Here is a 12,134-nt window from a genome sequence, read left to right as displayed (position 1 = left end):
TCCTCTGTGCACCACTCATAGGAGACCTAGACTGAACTCTATTTTGTCAAGACCTGGCTCTTCAGTCTGGCATGTACTAACAAACTACATGAGGCTACTGAGCACCTAAAATAGAGCTTATATCACTGAGGAACAGAATTTTAGTTTTATTTAAATCTGAATTTTCCAAACAGAGTTATCAAATACCAAGCAGGAAAATGCCTCCAAAAGGCTACACATAGGGCTGGTGCAGGCATTTACTGCAAAGTCTCATCTTCCACAGATTCATCCCTGGACCCACATGGTAGAAGGAAAGAACTGACTCCCACTAGTAATCCCCTGGGCTCCACACTTGCACAGTGGTTAAAAAAAATATATACCCGCTTGTGTACACAAGCGCACATAAAATATTTTTTTTCAAAGCAACCCAGAGGTTTTTCATACTCAAACTGCAGAAAATCCGTGAAAATAATGGAATAATACAGAGAGAAAGTGAAAAAAAAAAACTATATTCTGTATATCTGAATTCTCTTCAGAAACCATGGAAACAAGAATGACATATTCTAAGTATTCTAAGAAAAACAAAACCTAGAATTCTGGCCGGGCGGTAGTGGCGCACGCCTTTAATCCCGGCACTTGGGAGGCAGAGGCAGGCGGATCTCTGTGAGTTCGAGACCAGCCTGGTCTACAAGAGCTAGTTCCAGGACAGGCTCCAAAGCCACAGAGAAACCCTGTCTCGAAAAAGAAAAGAAAAAAAAAAAAAAAACCTAGAATTCTGTCCAGAGAATTTATCCTTCAAAAATGGAAGAAAAATCGAGACTTTCCCATAAAGAAGTGTGTTTCTAGTCTGCCTGTTTTGCATCAAATGTAAATCTTCAGGAAAAGGAAAAAAAGTAATTCAGATGTCTAAAGAAAAAAAACCTTAGACAAAGAAAAATGGATGTAAAATAATTTGTTTTTAAATCTTAATTGCTCAGACACAATGATTGATTTGAAATAATAGCAACTTGTATTCAATAATTATAGTTTATGGATAAGTAATGTGATAATTACAGCTTTGTCAATGAACTGCAGTAGGGTTATGAGGATGAGAGACAGGAACTGCAGATTTTCCATCACGAGGTACTGTATAACCTGCAAAGTAGTATATTGTATTGGAAAGAGAACTTGTATTAATTGTAGATATATACTGTAAATTCAAGGGCAACCATTTAAAAAACGTGTAGTCGATATGCTAAGAAGAAAATGAAATCATTAAGTAATAAAATAAAACTTAAAAATGCAGGAAAAGAAAGATGATAAACATATCTATGGTGGCTTATGCCTTTAATCCCAGTACTCAGGAAGCCAAGGCATTCTTTGTGAGCTCAAGGCCTGCCTGACCTACACTGAGAGGTCAAAGCCTGTCAGTGCTACATAGGAAAAAAACAGCTTTAAAAAAATAAAACAAAAAAGCTTATAGAAAACTAATAAATATGACACCAATCCAGCCAATAATTACTTTAGATGTCAGTGGCCTCAGTACACCAATTGAAAAAACAAACTGTCGGGGCTGGCGAGATGGCTCAGCAGTTAAGAGCATTGCCTGTTCTTCTGAAGGTCCTGAGTTCAATTCCCAGCAACCACATGATGGCCTCACAACCATCTGTAATGAGATCTGGTGCCCTCTTCTGGCCTGCAGGCATATATGCAGACAGAATATTGTATACTTAATAAATATTTAAAAAAAAAAAAAAAAAAACTGTCCCTGAGCAGACACAGCTTCATGACAGAGTTCTTACCCAGGGTACAAGAGGCTCTAAATTCAACTCTGGATATACTACTCACCCCCACCAAAAATAAGCCCAGTACTGGGTGTGATACATACGAGGAATCCCATCAGTTAGACAGTGGAAAACAAGCTAAGAGGCCTGTCCGGTCTACATAGTGAGACCTTGTCAAAATAATAACAAATGTTCTCCACAGGTGACTCACTCCAAACAAAAATAGGTGGATAGAAATGATGAGTAAAAACGTCTTGCTTTGAGAAACTTGAAACCAAATCAGTTTCATAGACCAGGCTCAATAGCAATACAAATTAGGGATAAAGAGAAATATTACAGAATGATAAAATGACCAATTCTTCAAGAAGGCATAACAGTCTTAAATGTGTGTGCACACAACAAAGGAATGCCCAAGTATATGAAGTATATACTGATAGAACTGCATGGAGAACACGTGAATCCACTTTTCTGTGGGAGATGTATTTGCCTCTCAGTAGCTGACAGATCCAGAAGAGAATAGGTAGAAGAAAATCAATAAAGATGTACTTGGATTGAATGTTTTAATCAATCAATTGGACTTAATTGACACCTATAAATTATTCATCCAATGAGAGCAGAATGAATACATTCTTCTCAAGGTTTCATAGCTGGTCAGTTATGAGTATAAATTAAATACTGTGACTAAAGATATATTAAAACCTCTATCAGCCAGGTGGTGGTTGGTGCACACCTTTAATGCCAACAAGGGGGAGGCAGAGGCAAGCAGATCTCTGTGAGTTAGAGGCCAGCCTGGTCTACAAGAGCTAGTTCCAGGTCAGGCACCAAAGCTACAGAGAACCCCTGTCTCGAAAAAACAAAAAATAAAAATAAAACAAAAAACCTCTATCAAACTATCAAAGCAGTATTTAGCTGAGTGATATAACTGCTAAATGAGACCACATGACTGCACAATCAGCGTACATATGTAGCGTTCAACAGCACAGATAGGTATGATCCATTCACATGGAGTGTGTACGGTTTATGTTCTAAAGCACAAAGTGAAAAGATGCCTTCAGTGCTATTAGAGACTGTTTTTGACCACATATTCTGTAGTTGAGTCCCTGTCTTTTTTTTTTTTCAAGACAGGGTTTCTCCGTAGCTTTTGGTTCCTGTCCTGGAACTAGCTCTTGTAGACCAGGCTGGCCTCGAACTCACAGAGATCCGCCTGCCTCTGCCTCCCGAGTGCTGGGATTAAAGGCGTGCGCCACCACTGCCCGGTGAGTCCCTGTCTTAAGGAATGGTTCCTTCTGGTTGCTGACCAGCTCACCCAAAGGATGGTCCATTTCCTGACTACAGACTATACTGTCAAACACCACCTCATAGTGGGCTCCTTCTGGGTAGTGATGACACAGAAACCTGTGACTGCTTTGCGTTGCCTTAGAAATCAACCCAAGGCATCCTCCATGATCAACAGGGGGCAGCTGAAAATCTGAACTGAGGGCAGAAAGTCAGTGGCTAGAAAGCAGTTTTTTGAAGACTAGAGAATGAGAAATTAAGAGCTCAGGGGACAAGAGGGTGAGAGGCAAGATGCTGTTCATGAAGCTAGCAAAGAGCAGGGCAATGGCTGAAGCCAAGAACGCTGCGGAGAAAGCGCACCAAACCACAGAGCCAGAACAAGGGAACACAAGGGCTTCGTGGAGAACATGCAGTGCAAGACTCCCACAGCAGAACGGAGGAACACTGAGGGCTGTCATCTCACAGCCACCCATGGTGACAGACTCAGAGTGGTTCGGTATGAGCGCAGAGGAACAGTAAGTGTTCCCTCCATTTGGGATATAGGCAAAAGAATATATGTCTATGTATGGTTACAAATGGAGCCCCATGGGACTCACTGGCCTAAGAAACTAACACGAGGACCACTAATGAGTCATTAACTTTCATGGCTTCCATTCTCCTTGTCACATGCAGGAATAATGAATACTAACCTCTTAAGATTGTTTGGAAGATTAAGTAACTCCCTGTAGGCTTCTATAACAATACCTAGTGTAAATTCAAGGAACGTTGCTATGGAAACATAAACTCTTAAAAAAGTAGTGGAAATGAAATTAAAGACAGATACGAAGGTTTTGTACAATTCTGTTATAAGAACTTTCTGTTGCTAATAAACAGCAGTGTTTATGTGTAAATTGAAAAACAGCACTAATAATAAACAACAGTGTTTATGTGTAAATTGACAAACATAACACTAATTTGCTTACTCATCAGGTTAGTGTGACTTTACTCCATCCTAAAGAACAATTTTCCTGCTATATTTTCCTTCATTAAGTTTTAAAATTTGTCTTCCAATTGTTTTATGATCTATTTAAAAATTAATAGGCATAGTAGAGGCAGAAGTAGGCAGCCTCTGAGTTACAGGACTACTTAGTGAGAACCTGTGCTGTGGAATACCCCTTCTGTACACTATGAAAATATGTTGCTCTCATTGTTAATAAAAAGTTGGCTGACTGATAGCTTAGGCTTGTCTCCAGGCAACTCTTACAAGTTAAATTAACCCATTTCTATTAATCTTTTCCATGTTGCTTCTTCTGTGTCTGGCTTGTGACTCTTCAGACTTTGCCCTTTTTCCCAGCATTCTCTCTGTCCTGAAAACCCTGCCTAGCTATTGGCCAATTTCCCCCTTTTTGTCTAAATAAAAAGGAAGGTTTTAACTTTAACACAGTAAAATTATATATAACAAAAACAATTCTCAGGTAGGAATTAATTACACTATCTAGTCTATTTGTATATGACAAAATTAGAGAAAGCACTCTATTATCTGTCTTATCTTTGTGAGTCTAAAGTTTTATACCTAATTTGCTTTTTATCATAACTAATGAAAACTTTAATTATTTAGTCTCTAACTCCTTCAAAAGACCCCAGAAGAATGTAATGTTACCTAATGACTTGGACAGTCATCCAAAGTTCTTCTGTAACATTGGGGCATCCAACTTTGGCCAACAGGCCTAGTATATCTGACAGATATTTCTGAGAAGCAAAGACTTTTGTCATAGCAAACTTTGGCAGTCACTTCTTTTGCATCCTGCTGGTCCAGTTTTGACAGTATAATATCAGCAATTGAGGCAAGGGTGGTTTCTTTGCCCAAATGGCTCGTTTTTGCCATAAAGAAATTAAACTCCATATGGAGGTTCTTTGATGCCCATCATCTTTTTTTTTTTTTTGAAGGTGCTATCAGGAGTAGATATGTCTCACTGCCATATCTGTGTATGACCTTGAAAACATACCTAACATGACTATTAAGTTTGACTATTATAAATGACTATTTATCTGCACACAATACCCCAAATAAGAGTAGAAACATACATATAGTATAACAAAATTAATTTTAAATGTGTATTAATAAATCAAAATCCATACCAGTGCAAAATAAATAGCTGCTTTTTGGGTTAGATTCAATAATCTACCTTTTCCTGTCATTCCTATCCCATATCCCCCTTTTTTCCTTTAGAAAGAGATCTTTGAATTTAACCTCTGTCATAGTTTTTTTTCCTATGACCAGTAACAACTTGAAACCAACCCCCTTAAATGATAACAAACATCCATAATCCATCTTTTGGGAATGTGGACATAGTTTTTCTAGATTGCTTCCTGTTGTTTGGAGGTGCTGGCATCTTTGGGGGAACCTTGAGAAAATCAGAATAATGACTAAGTCTTGGTTGGAGAAGGCTGTGAGGCTGGACCATATCAGCCAGCAGCCTTGAAGCTGTTTTGGATTCTGAGGAGACTGTAACAGAAGTATTTTGAGATGCTGAATCACCTGTGCCATCCATTTTCACTGGTACCTGGTCCCCTTGTTCTGAAAATAAACTTTTACAGGTAACATGTCTGCATTAATACAGGTATAGACTGTGTGTTGTACACAAGTTAGCCAAAGATGATTTTCATTTTGTTTGAGCAGGTAAAATAAACATCACATATCTTGTAGTTCTTTTATTTCTTTATGTCTGTAGTCAGGATTTTCAGTGGGGGGAACTTCCTTGATCAAGCCTGATCATCTTTAACCTTGAATTAATACACAGTCTTTTGTTTTCTGTGGAAATAAAAGCAAAAACGTTCCCCCAAAGCAACACACATTTGACTTCCATTTTGAAGTCAAGATATTTTTAAAAGAAATAAACAACTTAATCCAGCAGTTTTCATATTCCATTGTATCTTAGCAGCTATTGTTCCTTCATCAGCAATCATAAAATTCTAAGACAACACAAGAACATACAGTATTCAGACTCCCCATGTATTTTACATCTATGTGTGGATTTTTTCATTTATATTACTTTATTCTTTCTTTAAACACTTTGTTATTTTTATTTTTTTTCTGTGACTGTCTATACCATTTCTCTTTTTTCTCCCAAGCCTATGCACATTTTTAATCACACTGTAACCCAGTCAGAGGGATCTATCTTTACTGAGAATCCGTGTTGTTTTTTTTTTTTTAAAGATTTATTTATTTATTATGTATACAACATTCTGCCTTGATGTATGCTCGCACACCAGAGGAGGGAGCCAGATCTCAGTACAGATGGTTGTGAGTCACCATGTGGTTGCTGGGAATTGAACTCAGGACCTCTGGAAGAGGAACCAGTGCTCTTAACCTCTGAGCCATCTCTCCAGCCCCCGTGTTGGTTTTTGATGGCATGAGAAGAATGCATGTTAAACTGGTATGTTAGTCACTGGCACTGTTCAACTTAGTGTATGGCGGTGCACATGGTGGTTGGCCTGACTCCTCCCACCTTGCTTCTGTAAGAGCTTAGCCTTATGGTGGAGGTTATCAATCACGGAGCATTGTTTACCGCCCAGCTATCAGAAGTTATTGGGTCCACACTGCCACCAAGTAGCATACAACCCTTTGCTCATGAACCCCATTCAACTGTTGAGTAGCAAGGCCTCGTTTTTTGTGTTTTTTTGTTTGTTTGTTTTTTTGAGACAGGGTTTCTCTGTGGTTTTGGAGCCTGTCCTGGAACTAGCTCTTGTAGACCAGGCTGGTCTCGAACTCACAGAGATCCGCCTGCCTCTGCCTCCTAAGTGCTGGGATTAAAGGTGTGCACCACCAATGCCCGGCCAAGGCCTCTTAAAAGAGCTGCCTGCGCCTGTATTTGCCACTAGGACTAAGCCAGAAAGCTGCCTCTAAAGGAGCCATTTCTCTACAAACCTGTCCGAAGAGGGGGGGAGGAGAGAGGGAGGGAGGGAGGGAGGGAGGGAGGGAGGGAGGGAGGGAGGGAGGGAGGGACAGAAAGAGAAAGAGAGAGAGCAGAGAGGGAGGGAGGCAGGCAGAGAGAAAGATGGGCTAGAGAGATGGCTCAGCCATTAAAGGCAAGATTCACAACCAAAATAAATAAATTATTTATTTATTTATTTGTTTGTTTTGTTTTGTTTTTTTTTTTTTGTTTTTCGAGACAGGGTTTCTCTGTGGCTTTGGAGCCTGTCCTGGAACTAGCTCTTGTAGACCAGGCTGGTCTCGAACTCACAGAGATCCACCTGCCTCTGCCTCCTAAGTGCTGGGATTAAAGGCGTGCGCCACCACTGCCCGGCCAATAATTTATTTTTAAATGGTAAGAATCACGAAATATTATAGTTAGGTAACTATTGTGGGAAATCTATTATATATTTACACACAACTTCAATTAAAATAAAGTTATATTTGAAATTTTTCATATCAAAACATTTTTTTCTACTTAAAATATATACAGTGCTTTGTGGTAATCGAAACAGTAACAGCAACTCAGTCTTTCCAGTGTTAAGGTTGTTTCTGACAGTTACAACCCCCAACAAAATATGGCTCTTTGTGTAGACTTGAATCAAAAGTACAAACATGCCTTCATTTTGGTGAAGACAGAAGCTAAACATACACAGAGTTCCACCTGTTGGCAGAGAGAAGGGCCTTCTGCTACCTATGAAAAGCAGGTCCCAAATCAGCTCCCTTCTGCAGTTCATTCCCGAGCTCGTTTCCTGACATCTTCCTCCGGTCCCAGCATAATTTCTCTTCTCTCCTAGATTGGCCTGGGCTAAGAGCTCTCAAGACCCTCGGATTGCAGTAGGTTCCTATTCCCCACTAGAAAAGAAAATTAAGGTGAGGAAATGCATTTGCCATGAACTTTGGATTCTGTAATAAGGTCATAAAGTTTATTGGAGGTAAAAGGGCCCCAGTATTTTAGGGGAGAATGTCCTGACTTGTGCTTAGTTCTGAATTTGTTTCTCAGCAGTGCTGGCTGGACAGCACTGAACAGAACAGCTAGCTACTTGTGCTCCCAGGACTCGTTCTAGTAAGAGACAATACCACAGAAATAGTTCCCTTGAACTGAGATGTCACTAAAGGATTGGGTTCTCTCTCAGAGACTGTATGGAAGGCTGAAGGAAGTGGTATGCCAGCCGAGATTTTAAAATCTATAAAAATGTTTATCAGAGTTACTGATGTGTATTTGGGAAGTGTATTCACATGGGACAGAGAATACTGTCTTAGGGAACAGAACTCAGTGTGGCTGAAGCTTGGTGAAAATACAGTGAGCTGAAAACATGGTTTGAGGATTAATAAGAGGCTGTGCACACTATACTGGAATGTGAGATTCTCTCCTAAATGTAGTAGCTTCCTTCCCAAGGTTTATGCAGGAAGGTTTATGAAATGGCATGCTCAGATTTATGTAATAAAAAGGTAACTCTGGCTACAGTGATTAGTTTAGCGGTCTTGGGAAGACAGGACAACTGTGTAGACTGAGGTAACTGAGCTAACACCCTGTGGTAGAGGCAGGAGAATTAAAGGAAAACATGACTAAAGTTGGAAGTGATAGGACTGAAAAGGTAAAAACTGGAGAAAGCAAGCAGAGATGTCAAGTAAACCAAGTCTCCCAGGCAGTGGGGGTGCACACCTTTAATCCCAGCACTTGGGAGGCAGAGGCAGGTGGATATTTGAGCTAAGGCCAGCCTGGTCTATAGAGTGAATTCAAGGACAGTCAGGGCTACACAGAAAACCCCTGTTTTGGAAAGAAAAACAGCAAATAAATTAATTAAACTAGGACTGAAGTTGAGAGGTGAGAGAAGGGAAGTACTCCATATGGAGGTTCTTTGATGCCCATCATCACTGTGGCTTATAAATCCTGTTCAGCCTAAATCAGTGATGGACCAACCCAAGGAAGAGGACCCTGTTGAATGAGCATCCATATAAGAAGGGCTCAGTATGAGCACTCTGTATCTGAAGGACAGACTAGTATGGCAGATATAAGGGTAGCCATACGGTGTGTGCGTGGCGGGAAGGGAGGAGAATCCCAGGGGTATTCAGCAAATGAGATTGCAAAGGGGTAAAAGCCATGGACCTGAAGTAAAGAAGAGTCTCTTTTGTTTGAAGATCATTTGTGCTGAGGTGTACTTTATGGCTATTTAAGTGACCCAGTAGGCAGTTTTGATGATAAAGAAGTAAAGTCCTTGAAGTTCAACAAGCACAGGTGAAGAATTAGGTTTTGATAGGATAAAAGCAGGAAGGTCGAGTCTGGGATAGATGGGTGGTGGCTCTGGTGGTGGTGGTGGGTGTCTATTGGGTGCTTCCATTTTCTCAAGGGAGTCCAAGTTAGAGTCCTTGCCTAGGATAGATCGTGGTCTGGGGGAGGAGTGTAGGAAGCTTAAAGGGAGAGAAACTTAGATCTAATCTGGGTGTGGTATAGGTCTGCCAGACAGGGTTAATAGCCCACTGAGAGCTATACTATGGAACTAGAATAAAGGACATCTAACTTAAAAGTTCTGATTACTCCCTCTGACAAGAGTTTAGGTGGCACCCATTCTTCACGAGTGAGAAAACTGTTAGTCCAGGAGTTCCAACAGGAGAGTGAAACAGTTGATAAACTTAAGACCAGGTCTTTTGACTTCCGGTTTGCTAAGGCAGATTCCTACTACTATCAGCAACATAAGGAAATGATCAAAGAGGCATGGAATTATATACCTGATTCAGAATGGGCCATTAACCCAGAGGAAGAGAAGAAGTCAAGAGGCAAATTACCAGACAACACTAAAAAATGGGACTATCTAGTGTCTAAGAGGGAAATGAATCATATAGAAAAACACATAAAAAGAGCTGAACGGGCAAGAGGCCTCAGGGACCACAAGTACAGACTACTACCTCAGAGAATTCCAAGTGAAACCCTTTCCCCAAAACCACTAATACCAGAAGATGAAAAGAATAAAGCTATCCAGAAAACACATAAAACTGTACCCCAAAAGCCCAAAGTCGCATGGGCAAAGGAACAGATGAAGCGACATAAAGACCGCATGATGCAAGCGAGGGAACTCACAGAGCAGAAGAACGAGCAAAGAAAGACTCAAAAATTCACCAGCCGCATCCGTCCACTCTTAAAACCCCAAGTGGAGAAGGAGGAAGAGAAAGAGCTTGAAAAGGTCACAGCGTACCCCATCATCCAGCCTTCCAAGGAAAAACTTATCGAGGTGACTATTCTGATGGAAAAGTCGAAAGTGGATAAAGTGCAAAAACCACGCCAAAGAGAGCTCTTGAGTATGCCACCGTTTTTGAAAAGTCAACTAGCAAGGAAAAAAAAGCTTAAGTTATTTCCTTGATTATTGTATTTCTTTCTAATTGGCATAATTTATAGTAATTAGTACAATAAGGCCATAGAAAACAGACATCAAAGGAGAAAACAGAAGCTCTAGACACACGTACTTGAAAAATCATGGTGTTGAGGTTAGGGCTAAGGAGTAAAAAAGTTAAATGAGGACAGAATGGCCCCTAATGGCATAGGATCGGGGGGGGGATGCTCTATAGTATTTTTTGGTCATGATTGCATGCCCAATTGATTTTAAGGCACTGAATCATACCCTAATTGGATGAGTTGGATTGTGGGTGAACTCTCGGCAAAGCTGTTCCGACAAAAAGGAAGGGTTGCTAGTGTTTAGAGAAGTAATCCTGAAAATGGAGACAAAGGGCCAAATGTCTTGCAAAGTTCTGAACATCCTTAGAAGGTTTACACTTTTAAAGGCCTGAAGGCAGGGCAGGGGAGAGGTCTCAGCAATTACACAAGCCAGGTGACCTAAGTTCAGATCCCCAGAACTCAAGTAAAGCCAGACATGGGTGCACATGTCTGAAATCCCAGTACTCTTATAGCAAGATGGAAGGTGGAAACAAAGTCCCCAGAAACACACAGACAAGTAAGTAGTACACAGTGCAGCAGCTAACAAAAAAGACACTGCCTTAAACAAGGTGGCAGGAGAGGACTGGGACCAAAGACCACCTTCTAACCACCAGATGTGCACTATGGAACATATGTGCTCTTAACACAAACATGCACGTGCATATACACATGCATCATATACACATGTACACAAAAGTAAATAAAATCTTGAAGGCAGCGATAATCACTAGGAAACGGCAAGTGGTTTGAACAGACAAAATAATGCCTACTACATGGGCCTGGGCAGCAGCCTGAGGAAGATGGACAGACAGACTATAAGGAAAGGTAGTGACTGGTTAGGGATAGGGGAAGGGAGGGGTTTACAGAATGAAATTTCCTGTGAAATACGGTAAAAAAAAATATTGTTACAGATATTTTAAGACTTGAGAAATAGTTTTATTGTGTTTTTTTATTGTGTTTTTAAATGACCAATGACCTAACATAGATCTAGTCTTTTAAAGTGTAAACACAAAGTTTTGAGACTATTCCCAATATAAATGCATTATAGTATAAAACAAAGGAGTAAAATGACGAGAGGGAGCCAGGGAGACAAACACCAAGATTGTAGATTTAGAGTATACAAGTTCACATCAAATACACAGTATTATCCATTGGAGTCAATTCAAAAAGGAACTGGGGAAAGTGACATAAGTCAGAAGATTGGCGGGAAAGGAGCTACTCTGCCAGGATTCTCAAACAGATTTCCACGTGATTCTTACTAAATTCTTTTTTTCTTTTGGTTTTTTTGTTTTGTTTTGTCTTGTTTTCTTGAGACAAAGTCTCTCTGTAGCTTTGGTGCCTATCCTGGAACTAGCCTGCCTCTGCCTCCAGGTGCTGCAATTAAAGGTGTGCACAACCGCCGCCCAGCTCTTACTAAATTCTTAGGTATTACTGTGTGTGCATAACACGGGAAAGGGGCACGCCACACAACACACATGTGGAAGTCAGAGTTGTAGAGTTGATTCTCTCCTTCCTTTACACGAGTATGAAACATACATTCCCTGAGCCATCTCACCAGCCACCAAGTGACTTTTTTGTTATTGTTGTTTTGAAACAGGGTTTCTCTGTATAACAGCTCTGGCTATCCTGGAACTCACTCTGTAGACCAGGCTGGCCTCGTGAACTCACAAAAATCCACCTGCCTCTGCCTCCGGGTGCAGGGATTAAAGGTGTGCACCACCACACCCCACACTTA

At 40.5% G+C, this 12,134-nt stretch overlaps 1 protein-coding gene across 1 annotated transcript; it reads left to right on the top strand.

Moving 5' to 3' along the window:
* The first annotated feature begins 3,341 nt into the window (after positions 1–3,341).
* LOC130879904 (uncharacterized) lies at positions 3,342–10,328 on the top strand. Its single transcript, XM_057778729.1, has 3 exons — positions 3,342–3,532; positions 7,767–7,842; positions 9,522–10,328. Exons 1-3 carry the CDS (start codon positions 3,342–3,344, stop codon positions 10,326–10,328), a joined length of 1,074 nt encoding a protein of 357 aa, XP_057634712.1.
* Positions 10,329–12,134: the final 1,806 nt, after the last annotated feature.

Source organism: Chionomys nivalis, chromosome 8 (genome assembly GCF_950005125.1).
Source record: "Chionomys nivalis chromosome 8, mChiNiv1.1, whole genome shotgun sequence".
NCBI classification, from domain to species: domain Eukaryota; kingdom Metazoa; phylum Chordata; class Mammalia; order Rodentia; family Cricetidae; genus Chionomys; species Chionomys nivalis.
This window is presented reverse-complemented; position numbering and strand designations above follow the sequence as displayed.